Source organism: Andrena cerasifolii, chromosome 12 (assembly GCF_050908995.1).
Source record: "Andrena cerasifolii isolate SP2316 chromosome 12, iyAndCera1_principal, whole genome shotgun sequence".
Taxonomy (NCBI): domain Eukaryota; kingdom Metazoa; phylum Arthropoda; class Insecta; order Hymenoptera; family Andrenidae; genus Andrena; species Andrena cerasifolii.
Genome location: NC_135129.1, coordinates 9,956,170 through 9,971,090, shown reverse-complemented (window position 1 = coordinate 9,971,090; position 14,921 = coordinate 9,956,170). Strand labels below are relative to the sequence as shown.

The window sequence follows — 14,921 nt, the reverse complement described above, 5'->3', positions numbered from 1 at the left end:
GTATTACCTTCTTGCTGTGCCTCGTATCGTACATAAACACAGGTGCAGCCCGCGTAAAGCTGCGCGCAGGCCCAGCGAGATGATAGCCAATCCCCTTACCTTTACGATTATTGTCCGGCCCGGGCTATTTTGCCTCGCCGCCGAATTGTTTACAGTATTTACGGGCAGAGATCGAATCCTGGCGGGCCACCGCGCGCATACGAAGCAGCCACTCGGTATTCTGTCGGCTGGACCCGGCCGAGTGCCGCGAGGATGTTAACCCTATGGACCGAGAAATTGGGAGTTTCGTTCGATTCTGGGACTCCGGGTCTCGGGTACGTTAATTCGGGAAGCTTGAGTGGGCTGTCGATTAAACGGGGGATGGTTTAGTGGAGAAGGCTGCGTGGCCTACCGCCTCGTCTCAGCTCGTTTAGGTGTTCCTATGGTTCTTACGCGGTTTGATAATCTGGCTGAATTGAAAGAAGTTCGGGCGAGGCGAGGTGGAGAGAGATTCTAGCTGAAGATGCTAGGTCTGGGTTGCCACTGGGCAATTAAGGGGTGTAGGAGTGAATATCGGGAACGGTTAAATAAAGGAGACGTATCGTTCGGCTGGTTAGCAACAACTGATTTTATTTAGCGAGTCGCCTACGATCGAGGCCCACCTCCATCGTCCTCTGTTTCCAGCCAGACGCTCCACGGCGAACGCCATGTCGCTTGGCGCGCCTTGCGAATAATTCTATAGTTCTATTCTTACAGGGGTTAGGCCACCTTGGATAAAGCACAGTTATAGTAATTTTCGGAAATTTTTTTTAGGGAGATAATGAAATAAATGGAAAATTCAATATGAACCTGTTATTGTCCAACTTTCGACGGAAAAAGTCGTATTTTTTTCGTACAAAATGGCGGCTGTAGAGCTGCGATACGCGAAATCATGCCGAACGACTTTTTCCACGACGTTTTAACCTCACGGCTATACCGTTTCACCTGGAACAAAAAACGAAAAAGTTTTATGTTCTACATTCCTGAAACCAAAGAAGCGCATATGGACATCCATGAACATTCATTTTTATCGAAGTGGTGAACATGCGAAGGAAAAGTGCATTTTTGTTTTATAAAAGTGTCAGTTGCGAAGAATATGTTGAAGATATCGCAAAATCGGCATGTACTCCTTTGGTTTTAGGTATGTAGAAACTAAAACTATTTGGTTGTTTGCTCTAAGTCAAACGGTATAGCCGTGAGATTAAACACCGTGTAAAACCTTTTCCGTCGAGAGTTGGACAATAACAGGTTCATATAGAATTTTCCATTTTTTTTCATTATCGCGCTAAAAAAAATGCCGGATATGTCTGTAACTCTGCTTCGTCCAAGGTGGCGTAACCCCTTAAGAGGATTACTTTAGGGTTTCTCTAGGATTTTTGAGGATTATGATTCTTCTTAGAAGATCGAGAGGATCTTTTCATAGTTTGGCGGTGGTTGACGCGACATCCATCGTCTCTCCTCGATTTGATCAGCGATTAAAATCGAAAGAACGCTCCCCTGAATCGGGGTGGAAGTATCCCAGGGATTGTTCCTACGGCAGTAATCGGTTGCGCGAGACACCGTCTCCAGAGGGGGAGCGAAAGTTCAACGGCAATTAGCGGGACAAGGCAGGGACCGATGGAAAAGTCCGCGCCGTCAGGAGTTCCCGATGATGGATGAACCATTAACCGGTGGTATCGTCGTTGGCGCGGAGCGCGCGAGCTGCTCGACAGAAGCCCTGACAGCTGACAGGCCGTAGGGCGCGAAGGTTGAATCGAAGGGCGGTTGCCAGCCACCAGCAGCCCGCCTGATGTCTTCTGGAATATTTAAGACCGGCCTCAGCCTTCCATCCCTTGCTCCGATGCGCCCGATGCTTCTCGTCTAGCAGGCTAATGCTCCTTCCACCGCTGGAGGACATCCACTCAGCCATCTTTCTTTCTCCCGAGCCCTTCCAATAAAGTCGATGGCACTCTTCTCCTCTCTAAGCTTCATCAAACTTTCGCGATTACCATGCTCCCCGGGCACGCTGCCTCGCGCACTGTACTACCTGCACGGAACAGCTTGATTATCCAGCTAATAGTCGAGCTCCCTTAGCTTTTATTCTTGCGATCAACTAGCTAGGTTACTGGAGCATCTCGTGATCGGAGAAGAAAGCAGAGGAAGCGCACGTGTCGCGCAAAAATATGTCCCTTCCATCTTCTGAAATCGAAGCCTCCCTCAACCCTTCAACACCAACTTTTAGCCACTATTTCAAAATTGTCAGATCAATACACATTAGAGATCCCTATTTCACGTGTATTTAAATACACGTGAATTTAGATACACGTGTATTTATAAATACACGTGTATTAACGTATCCGTATTTTGATTCGTCTGATTTTTAATATCTATAGATATCCCAGAACTCTGAGGGATTGCGAAATTCATAAAAGAATTAATGTATTTAAATATATTTACTAGAATAATATGCGGAAAGTATGGTTTTACAAATTTTCAGTTCGTAACTAATAACACAATTATAAAATTAACAAGATTTATTTAATCGATTACCTATTTTGATACAAAAAATTAAGGCATTACTGGTAATAAGCGAGTTTCTTTTTAGACGCAACGATAATCCTTAAAATTGAAAAACATCACTCGGTTTTATTACACTTATTGCTTAAGTGACCGCCATTGTCCATTCTCCCGTAGTTAATGCCCAATTCTGATCAAAATAAACAAATACGTTGATACACGTGTATTTAAATACACGTGAAATAGTACACGGGTACCCGTGTATTAAAAGCTATACGGATCGAGGTACGGATATATGTAATACACGTGTACCCGTGTACACGTGTCTTTTTGCTACACGTACCATACCGTGGTCTCTAATACACATGTTGCATCTTGTTATTTTGAAGTAGAAAACATCCATTGGTAATTTTTTTATTTTTGTTTATAATAATTTTCTAATACCGAACACATTGAAATCTACTTTCCTACTAGGAAACCTACGGATGGTTGCTAAGCGAAAGTTAAATATAAACAGGCGATAGAATTTTAGGGATTTTCGAAATGAGTCCTAAAGGCTTACAGAGCTCGAATCCTTTTGGATCACACGCCCCGAATCGCAATACACTGCACTCCGCACGGGCAGTCATATCGGAGCACGGGGATGAGCTAATCAGTCGCGCGTGGGTTACAAATGTCCTGGTTTAAGCGGAAGCTGAGGGGGTTGGTTTGGGAAAAAAATCCGCATTCGACACCTTCGGAAACGGTGGCAATCGGGCCGAGTGGAAAGTTCGTCGAGCTAGCTCGTACACTGGCAGAGGGGCGGAGGGAGAGAGCGACGCGGAGAGGAAGCGAACAGAGAGAGGGGGGGAGGGGGGTTGGATGTATGCAAAATAACAAACGACCTGTTGGCCACGTGGACGGGGGTGTAATTTTTTAAGTTTAATTTTGTGGTCCCACGTGACAAACGGATGGCTCGGCTGTACGGGAGCCAGGTCCGCGGGTATATTTCATTCCGGAAACACGGCTCGTCGTTTCGCTTTTTGATGATGTACAAGCGAATCGCAGCCCTTTGGCGAGGCAGCCAGTCGGATCTGACGACTCCTGGAACAGCTCCATACTCCCGCGATCGATTCAGACGCGATTTAAACGCAAACCTGTAGACAGCCTGAGAAATGTGATTTCAATTTCCTTTGTGCAGCGAAGCGGGCACACTCAGCTCACTTCGCATACTTGGCACTCGTTTGGGGAACACTTCTAGGATATATTTGTTGAATGCAATTCGGAGCAAGACCATATTCGCGGACTATCGTAGGATAAAAGCTACCGAAACGAAGGGGAGCAGTGTGAAGTAGGCCATTGATCGTACGTACGCGTTGGAGTGACCGGCATCGAGTGAGCTGGGAGTAGATGGAGGGAAGATGAACGTCTGAGTACTGTTTAGTTATGGTTAATCGTATTGCTTTGGATACTCGAGGGGGGATTGCGCCTTGTTGGGCCGAAAAACAGGCAATTCTTTGTGAAATTTTTGTAAAAAAACGGCGCGTCAAATTAATTTGAGGCTTGGCAGGCTGTTTTATTGTACCTTGAGCTATTGTTCTGAATTTTTGTGTGGCAGTGGAAAAAGATTGTTGAACAAATATCAGGTGGTTCGACAGAAATATCTGTGGTAGTAGATTCATTGGCGTATCTGTTACCGTTCCTTTTTTATTTAAAGAAGTTTCCCCGATTTTGGGGCGAAACCTTTTTCAGACTCAACTCAGGGCGCTTCATATTCTTCAAAAGGCTGCCATTTTAACATTTCTTTAGTTTTCTTAATGCATCTACTACCACAGATAGCCACGTTCGTATACATTACGAATCTCTTTTCTTTCAGTTCCGGATAATCCTGTCGGTAGTTTTCGTCAACGCCAGAAACCACCCGATTATTTTTCAACGGTCTCTCTGTACCTGCTTGCTTTCACTGTCACGCAACAATTCTGAGCAATAGTTCAAGATACAGTAAAGCAGCCTGACAAACCTCAAATTAATTTCTCTAACCGTTTTTGTACAAAAAATTCGCAAAGAATTACCTATTTTTCGGCCCAACGAGGTGCAATCCGCCCTTGAAGTAATTTGAAGTTGATGCGTGGTACGCTTAAAGTAATTCCAAGAAGAAAAATAAATCTGCGCGCATTCCTGCGTATAAATTACGCAGTACACTTTGTACAGGGCAGCGACACGTTGTTCGTAAGAATTCACGTCGTCACGTTTGACACGTAAATGGCCCTGTGTGGCAGAGCGGCGGGTATTCCGCGAGAAGCTCATTATTAATCGTCGGGAATTCATATTCACGTCGGTTGGAATGCAACGCGAAAGGGGGAGGGCGAAGAATCACAACCTGGTCGGTTGTTTTTCTTCGCAAATACAGATTTCATTCTTCGCCGGGTGATATGCAAATGAAAGTGGAATTAATGGTCGCTTGCCTCTCCGCAGGAGACGAAGAGTGGGAGGACGGGAACGAGCAGAATGTCCTGGAGGTAACCGAGCAGGATAATGAGACAACGGGAATTAAGCGTGAGTGTTGCTAAATACTTTCCCTCGTTATTAAACGTTCGCGTAAATCCGAGCGGCGCGTGTTTTCCTTTCCCATCGACCGTGCCTTCGAGGGCTCCGAGCGGAAAACTCCTCATTCTTAATCGAGCTAATTGTCTGTTGCAGAGGACGGAGAGGAAGAGGAGGAGGACGAGGAGGAGGAGCTGCAGCGTGCGTTCAGTCGGCATTCGGAGGGTGAGTGGTGTAATTAGAAAATCATATCCCCTATACTTTAACTCTTTCCTCGTTGGAATGCACTCCATCATTCGAGGGACCTTTAATTACACTAGTTTACAAAATAACAACAATATTTTGTGCAGCAAAAGCCACTGTTTTTTTTATATATGAAAAAATTGCGCCTAGGATTTTATTTAAAGTGTGAATACACCATCGAAATTGACCAAAACGAGCAACAGACAAAAAAAGAGCCAGAACTATTTCTAAAACACACATGTATTAACAAAATACATGAAAAAATGAACAGAATGAATTAAAATTGAAATAACACAATAAAATGGAGGGAAAAAACACAAAAATTGAGAAAAAATGAAATTTTAGTGTTTTCACACAATTGTCTCTAGCTTCGGTGTTTATCCATAGATCTTCTTCAGTGGGACCTTGTTTTCTTCGTAAAAGTGCAGACTCAACGTAAGAAACGAGACAATGGTCCCAATTTTTGCGATTTCGATTTTTCCTAGATGATTAAATGAATTGTCGATGTCACTTTCGGTCGAAAAAATGACCTGTCATATATTTCCATCGATTTCACCCGAACTACCGAACCGATTTGAAAAATTTGTAAGGTAGATTTGTTGGTAATTCAATTATCTTTAATTTAAGATAATTTTCGACCATATCGGTCCTTCTTAACGCGAGATATTCGCAATTAAGTGGGGCCACCTTTTTGACAGACAGGTAAAAAGCTCACCTGTCGATATATTATTTTCGGAATCAACGGGCCATTTTACATAAAAAAAAAATAGTGTCATCTGCTGCATAAAATGGCTGTAAACTAGTGTTGTTACAATAATTGATACCAATAAAATATTCTCCAGTCTCAACTACATTTCTCATAGCCTCTTAAAATTTTTAACAAAATACACTGCTCGAAGCAAGCAGGAGAGGCTGCCCCTTAAATCTTTCCAAATCTCCGTTAACTCGTCCAAGCACCAAGTCCGCTAAAAAATCCCCAACGAAGGTTCTAAATCTCCCGCGTGTTTGGAGCCGGGGCGGTGCATCGGTTGCGCGGCCGAGCCAGTTAAAAGATCAACACCGGCTCAGCATTCAGCCTGCTCAGAGATCTATTTTCGCGGATCCCGCCGCCGACTCTGAATACTTCGTACAATGAAGCATCGCACTCAGGGGCGACCGTCGTTACGCCCGCGACAATGGGGCAAGAATCGCGAGAGGGGGCGGGCAGTGGGAGGGTGCACTCTCGGTGCATTCTGGTGCATTACTTTTATCAGTTCTCGCGGGACGTTGCACTACCCGCGACGCAACAATGCGTTTCAGACGCACCGTCATTGTTCGCGGCCGCTCAAGAAGCGCGGAGCAACCTTAGCCTCTATGAATATGGGATTCCTTTGGTCCCGGAGGGTCCTTCGGTGCTGCGTGAGCGATGGCTGCGCGTTCACCCGTTTCCAGGCGATCGCTAGTGTCCCACCACCTTTACTCCCTACCATCTAGCACATTTAACGTTCCACTCTCGCTAGCATTCGAACTGCGTCGACGACCGTGGATCAGGGATGGTTTCTCTCTAATTTACAGCGAGCACGCGCGATTATTCTCGCATATTGAGAAACATTTCAGGGGGGTGAGAGTAACGTTGAGTAATTCTCCTGGACCCGGTTGATAGTTTAAGCATCTTTCCTCGAAAGGAAGACTTAACTGGGAGGGTGGCCTCCCCGTAGAAGTTTCCCCACACGTATGCCCGGCGCGCTAGGGTGGAGCAGAAGCGCCGGGGGTGGCAATTCCTTTCAGAATGGTAATAGGGGCTCAGGTGGCAAAGGTGATCCGCCCTCGCTTATTATGTCGATACATCGCGGTCGAAAGTACAGCGGCGCGGGACAATGGCGGCTCGATGATACAGAGGGAGGATAGCTCTCCCGATCGTACATCATCGAATACCCGCTCGCCGCGCTTTTACGTCTTGTTTCCCCTGGCAGTTCCCGCTAACGTTTTCATGGGCTTCGTTAAAAGTGGCGGTCGTTCATCCGTGGAAACGCAGCGACAGTCCGGGGAAAAAAGCACGGTGCAGGGCGATAAATCAGATATTAGTGGAAAAATCGCGCGGTTGTAATACGATGGCAGGCTGCGAAACGCGCGGTGAATCTCAATTAAACAAATTACATCGAATGGCGCGCGGAATAAACGCCATCGACGCACAGTGGGACGGATCGACGTTTAGGTAGGCATTCAGTTCATTTCTTACATATTTCATCGTGTAATGATTATAATCTAAGATTACAGGTAATATATTGTATAATAAATACAATAATCATTTTTTTTTCTCGTCGCTCTTTTTAATAATGGGACTTGAAGAGTCCCTTCATGTTGATTTCCATATATATGGATCGGGGCTTATTAATAAATTATTTAGAACATCTTGATTTGTCATTTTTCGGCTGCTCTTTTTGCGTATAATTCGCAGTAGTTTTTAAAATCATTATTTCGGGCGTTCTGGGCTTCCTCGGTTAAATATTCTTAAAAAAATTTTAGATTTCCATTTTTAGAAAATGATCAGCTTTTACACATTGGAATAGTTTTAGTTAGTCTTTTTCTTGTGATGAAAAATATAAACACTTATATTCTATTGCCAAATTAAGATTTTTTGTTACCATTTTCGTATTTTTCTAAATTAAAAGAATTGTTCGTATTTGTCCGTAAATTCAAGCATACCTCATAATTCTGGATAGATTCAATTTCACAAAATTCAATTATTCATATCCGACCGCATCCGACCCTTTGAAAAATTGATATTTTTTTGCACAAACGCAGGTGCAAGTCAGGAGAAATATACTATTTTGCTGCAATTTTTTATTTGCAATAATAATTGTGCGAATTGAATGTTTTTAACTTTAAATTACACTAATTCAGTAATGTTCAAATATAATAATAACGAGTAATATATATTGGAAGTGAAGCACACAGAGGTGTGCAACTTGCAAAAGTAGGAATGAAACGCTAGATAAATAAGAATGAATCGTGTATGTAATCAGAGAGTGATTGCAATCGAATTTTGGGGAAGCACATAAAAAGGAAGCGAGCAAGTTCTAATACTGACCCATGACAGTCCGCTCCTGAATTTAACAGCTGACTATCGTTTGTCAGCCATTAGCTGAAATCCTTTGCATCTATCACGTTGCATTGTTACCAAGTTACAGCTGTGTTACGTCAGATATATTTCATACAAATGGATACATTTAAAACCAATAGAGATATTTTTCCAGCGGTAAACTCTGGGGTCACGAAATGTAATCCAGATGAATGTGTCTATTTTCACAAAAAAATCATTATTAAATAAAAATTTTTGTAGAAAAATATTTAATCATTGCAAATGGCCCTGGAGATTAATTCAAGCGGGGGCGTCAAAAAATCATGCAAAACGGTGGGAGATTGATTTAACATTATTTATTTCTTCTTACATGAGAAAGACCTTAACCTAAAAACCCCCCACCCGACCTTGTAAAACAAATTCGTCACAGCAGCAACCCGGAATCCTCAAATGCCCCGGCACCCACACCACCGCGAACACCTTACGCCCAGGTATCGGCCGCCATGTTAGGGTTAATAAACGGTCACAGCGGAGCAGGCAGCGTTGCGTCATTTTATTCCGAGGTAATGAGCAGCGCTGGCGAGGGCCATGTATTAAAGAAACGAAGGAGCCTGGATGTTTTCAGGCGAGCCGGGGGAACAGGCGATGAGGGTTGCGCGGAGGGAGGGGAGGAGCGGAGATGAAGGCATCGAGGCATCTCCCGCGGGAGTCGGTCGCCTCCTCGGGGATACAACCTCGTTTCGAGCTCCTCCAAGCCGGTTTTACCTTGGAGTATAAAGCGCACACGCGAGCGCGAGCGAGTACACTTGGCGAAAGCTAACCTGAAATAATAATCGGCCTGTACAGGGTGGAACAGATAAAAGTCGGATCCGCCGGGGAGGGAAGAAAACGCGAATCTTTCCTGGCCCACCCCCCGGTTACGTAACGATCGGCCGCGAGAATTTTATTGGCCGGAGGATCGGCGCCGGAGTCGTTAGGCGAGATTATACGAGGCTTCTCGAAAATACCGCGAGCCTTTCGGCGAGTTTTATGAGCACGCGTCGCTGGCTTAAACGGAACTCGAATGTCTTACTCGCGATGGGGTTGTGGGTGGCAGCGGGGGCGGTGCTCGGAAGGTTTTTGGTCCGGGGAACTTATAGCGTTTCCTGCGAGGACTTTTCAATTTTTGTTATCCAGGTCCCTGGGACTCTTTGGGAGGCTGAAGGGCCTCCCAAGGTTTTCCAAGGGGTTACACTGTTTTTAGGAATCTTAGGGTACATCCAATAATTTCTAAAGAGAATGTAGAGACGGTAATCCGTCTCCACTTCCTTATCCGTACCACGCAAACTGCATCCCTCACGCAAATGATTAGCAGCATAACCAGGTACGTCAAAGATGCTCATCGCAGATGTATCATCATTGTCTTTGGGAATATTGGCTCGGCGGGATCCTGCGACGGGGGCAGGTTAACGCCTTACACAGGGACTCTGCCGCGGGAAGAATCCGAGGGGGTGGCTTCTGCGCTTTGCTAGCTTTTGCCCGCGAGAAAGGGTTGTTTTCGCCGCGAGTCAACCCCGTTGGGTCTCGATTATTCGAACAACAGCCACGTCCCCCGGTTCCCTCTCTTTTCTCCCCCAGTTTTTTCCCCGTCAGACCGAGCATGGCCAATTAGGAATTAGCGACGCCTCGCGCGCGACAAATGATCCAGCAACCCCCGCTTAGCTAGCTGAATAGGAAGCTGTGTTGCTTGGGAACGATACCGGAGATCGAGGGAGGTCGTTCGATTGTGGCTCGTTCACTGATCTCGTCTGGCTGGCTCGCTGCCTTTCGTCGATTTACTCGATTGTCAATTGGTTACCTCTGCCGCGGCCACAGACGGCGAGGAACAATTATCGCGCGTCGGTAATTGGAAGGCTCGTGACGAAATTGTTGTAACCTGGCTGAGGACGGGATTAAAATTTCCTTTTCGGAGGAAAGAGGCTCTTCCGTCGCTGCTTCACATTGTTAGAAGGGACTCGTTCGGGTGGAATTCGAGTTGACGAGGGGTGAAGTGGATAATTGCGGGGGGAACTAGAGGAGGCAAACGCTTTGGAGACCTACGCTCTGGAGTATCCGAAAATTGTCGAAGCGAAAGATGTCGCGTCGACCTCGTGACGGATTGAAATCTCTGGCATTAAGAAAATGGGGGATCCTGGCTCCCACTGGGAGAAGTCGGGAGGTCCTCCGACCTGATGGTGGGTGACGAAAAGCGAGAGGGCCGCGGGAAGATTATGCGAAAGCCGTTTGGGAAGCAGCGTCTGGTCTGATCTATTAAGTAACATCCATAAGTAAGAACACCCTCGTCTTCTTTACGATACAAACTTTCCCCTTCGATTTACTCAAAACGTCGCTCTAAAAAAATTATAAAATACTAGAAGCACGTGCTCCATTGAACCAGCAACCCCCTAGGTCTTGCGTTAATAACAGGTGACGGGAAATCGGGGAAATTGGGGAATTGGAAAATTCGAAAAGTCGAAAACTCGGAGAAGGAGCGGAAGGGAGATCCATCTCGCCGGTGGGAAGCTAGAAAGTCCTGTAGCGAGTGTAGTTGCGACGTAGGATCCAAGAGGAGCAGGAGGAAGAGAGGACGCGGAGGTAAAGAGGGCGTCAAGGGAGGAGGAGGTGGAGGTGGATGAGGAGGGAGTTGGGCGAGGGTATATTATGGGGAATGCCAGGGGAATCCCGAGGGACCGCGAGAGCAGCCCAGTGCGCATGCGTCGAGCTGATTAGTTCTCCCTCCTGCCACCCCCCGCGCACTCCCTCCTCGGCTCTCCTCTTTCGCGTTCCCGAGTGCTGGCAGCGCCAGAGGAGAGCACAGAGTCCCGAGGGATCTGGCCCCGCTGCCTCTTCGCACTTTCCACCCTCCTCCCCGTCTCTCCCTCTTGCTCCCTTCGTGTACTCTGCCGTCCTTCTGTTTCTTTCGATTTCGTTTTCCCTCTTCCCGTCCTCTGTGGACTTTTCTCCTTCGCAGCCTCTCTCTCTCCCCTTGCCTCCTGGCCTCGTCCTCCTTCCTCCTCCTCCGACCGCGATTCTCACCCCCCGTCGCCCCCGCACTCGGCATCGCAACCGCTAATGAAGCTTCCCTTCCATGGTCCGCGCTCTCGCTGGATCCTCCGTGCAGGGCTGTTTTGGGCCACTTCCAAAAGCCGAGGAATTTCGGCTTCCCTTACCCCGTGGACGTTCGTCGGCGTTTTTGATCGATTACTCGAAGCGTTGTGAATCGTAGGCGAACGCGTGGCGGATGTTACAGGTGAGGCAATTTCGAGCTGCTCTCTGATGCCTCGCGCGTTTCGAATACCTCGTTCGAGGATTATCGACCTCGCTTCAAAGTTTCTTGGAGGACTCGGTCGATCCTCGTGGCTCGATACGCGATACACTTCTAATTCTGGTCGCCCGTTGATCGAGTGCACTCGATTTTAACATTTTACTATTTAACTATTTTCGAAAATATTCTCCATATTTGAGGATCTTTAAAAAAAAAACTCAATCGACCGTTCTCTATCTTCCTAAGTACCGAAGATAGAATTACCAAAACTCCACCTCGCCTCGCCCAGTGAATTCTAAGGGAGCTCGCGCGGATACCCCTTTGCTCCCATCAGATGCGGCAGTGTAGCAGGTCCCCCGTTAATACGCACCCCTTGATCCCTCCAGGACATTATCTATCAGCGTGGATCCTCCGCGAGAGAACATCCCGAGTCACGAACCGCGGTTGTTCTCGAATGGCTCTTGATCAAGAGCAAGGAAAACGGCTTTAGGTACAATGGCACTTTCTCGGTGCGACTGTACCCGCCGATATAAGGCTGTCCCAGGTGACGAGCTGCCTCGGGCCGTGCCATGGCTCTACGTATCCCCTGGGACCGACTCTAGGTCTCTCCTCTCCTCCCCTCCCCCCCTTCCTGATCCTCCCGTTCCCAGCACTTACACAAGCCGGATCGGCGAACGTGCCACGTACACCCTTGCGTGTGGACGTTACGTGCGCTTAGCAGTGGTGCAGATGCACCTGTGCTGCCAGCGATGGGCTGAAAACGCCTCGAATCGCTCCCAGCGATCCCGTGCCACGGAACTTTGGGTGGTGCCTCGGATGCTGGGGGAGTTCTGGGTGACTGAGAGTTTCCAGTGCTCTGAATTGTTGAGTGTTTCGGTTTAGGGCGATCTTAAGGGGCCAGTCCACTTTGGTCGGCCGAAAAATTAAGCTATTTTTCAAGATTTTTTCCCAGTAAATTTTTTTATATAATATATATAATATAATAAACTTTTTTTTATAATATAAAAATAGCTTTATAAATACCAAAAAGATTTATTTCATTATGTGATACATTTACTGAGAAAAAAATCTTTAACCCTTCGTTGACACTCTGGGTCTCAGCCACCCATAAGCTGATTTTCACGCTTTGTATCTTCTATATGCAATATATATAGTTTTCTTCCAAAGCCGACGTACAAACTATTTTTTCTCTCGAAGTATTATATCCCAACAATAACTCTGTAGATTGTTAGCTTCTAATATTGAAATTTGTAAAATCTACAATTTTTTAAAAATACTCTTCGTTCTTTTTGACATTTGGTAGTCTAGATTTTTTTTTACAAAAACTGCGATAAAATTTCAATGAAAAAACTATTGGAATACATTCTAGAGACGTTGAAATTGATCCATGATTTTTTCCATAATAATTGGATTCTTTAGATGAGAATGGCAGTCGTTCAAAAATTTTCTGGGTGTGAGCCACCCAGGTATGTCAAGATTGATCGAAAAAGGAGCTGTGTCAACGAAGGGTTTAAAGTAGCTTAATGTTTCGGCCGATCGAAGTAGACTGACCCCTTAACTGAGGCCAGAGTTTGGTTCGTTGTATTTTGGGTTATCGCGCGAAGAGGGAGCTTTATTGTGGTTTTGGGGGTACTTTGGGGTCAGAGTGTTTACGAGCTGTAAAATTTCAAAGTTTCTTCCAATCGAGTTTATTAGGAGGAATAGTCGAATTCCTATAGCTAGCGTTCTACTCGAGGTGTCTGATCACGCTTTCCTCATTCTACTGCGACCAGGGTGCGCCCGTATCCTCGGGCTCTTGCGCTTTGCCTGCGGGTAAACAGGAATGTCGATGTATCGAACACTGTTTACGCAGCCAGCCGTTTGCACACGTATTAATGAATAGTGCACGCAGCTTTGTCAATGGAAGTGTGCCATTAATTTGTACGGGGATTTGGCAATGTTTGTTTCTGCGAGTCTTTGAAGCTGGCAAGAAATTAATAAGTGTCTTATCAAAAGCTCAACGTCTTAAATAATCGTCATCGAGAACTCACAAGGAAACATCTCGAAGCCGAAAATTTAAAAAATTCTGAAACTTTGTGAATACGTAGGGAATTTCCTCCTGATTACAACGCACTTTTTGTTTGTTGCCCAAATTCATTCGAAGGGGGTGAAATTACCCCCTGAAAATGCGGCTATTTTCCGATTTTGTGTTATAATTCGCGATCTATAAGAGATAGAAAAAAAGTTTCAAGACAAAAGTTACTTCTTTTAATTAGATCTATCATTTAGTAAAAAATATTTTACAGTTTACGAGTTATAACACAAAGTCAGAAAATAACCGGAATTTCAGGGGTCAATTACACCCCCTTAGAGTGAATTTGGGCAGCAAACAAAAATTGCATTATAATCAGGAGGAAATTATCTACATATTCACAAAAAGTTTCAGTTTTTTTTTTAATTTCCGCGTCCGGGATGTTCGCTTGTCAGTAGCACAGCAAAGCTCATTCGAAGATACATTCTCATTCACCACCTCGAACACTTAGACTTGAAAGAAACTTAGGGTATCAGGAATCCACAAGAGGGTTTCTGTGCTCCCCGCAAAAGTTTCAAGAAGCTAGAAGTGCATCTCCGAAGCTCGATGACTTAGAGATGCATCTGTGACGCGGCGCATTTGCAAATCCCAACGAAATCGATTCGTCGATCCCTCAGAATCGTGATCCACTTAGCACCCTGTAGATCAACAAGCAAGCCCGTGCTTCTTCCGAGGGGCATTCACTAAACGCGCTTGCGAATAAACATGCGAGGAGCTCCGCGCCGGTTGCGGTGGGAGCATCCGCGAACTTATACGCCGCGCGAATTATAAATCAAGGCTCGCGTTATTCGACCGGCTCCCGCGCGGAAAAATGCCTGGCGCAAAAATTGCATGGTTTTTTAATATTTCCACGGGCCCGACGTAATTATTTTCTTCGTCATCCTGCTGCAGCTCGGATTGCGCCCTCGTAATTGCACGCCTCCGCTCGCGTAACCCCCTTTGTTCAAGCTTCCACTATGATCGTGTAATTCGTAACTTTTTTCATTTCCCGCCGATGCGCCGCGTTCGATGGAGCGCGGGAATACGCCGGTGGTGTACGGATCGGGGTTTAGACGAGCCTGCCTGCTTCAAATTTCTTGGGACGCGTGTTTGTCACACGGTGCGCAGGCGTCTCGGTCGCTTGAGGGATTAAGCTTGTACTATACTGACTCTGATCACTCAACTTGGGACGAATATTTCAAGGAAACTCCCTTCGTCGATTATTTCTACTGATTTATACGATGGTA

General features: G+C 45.9%; 1 protein-coding gene across 2 annotated transcripts in view; it reads left to right on the top strand.

Annotated features, from left to right (window-relative positions):
- L (zinc finger protein Lobe) overlaps positions 1-14,921 on the top strand; it is a 92,308-nt gene that overhangs the window by 9,567 nt on the left and 67,820 nt on the right. The window contains exons 2-3 of one of the 2 annotated variants that reach the window (XM_076824813.1): positions 4,969-5,049; positions 5,203-5,262. In XM_076824813.1, coding sequence (XP_076680928.1) covers positions 4,969-5,049; positions 5,203-5,262 — 141 coding nt within the window. Of the gene's footprint in view, positions 1-4,968; positions 5,050-5,193; positions 5,263-14,921 lie in introns of both variants that reach the window. The other variant, XM_076824812.1, reaches the window with a different exon arrangement.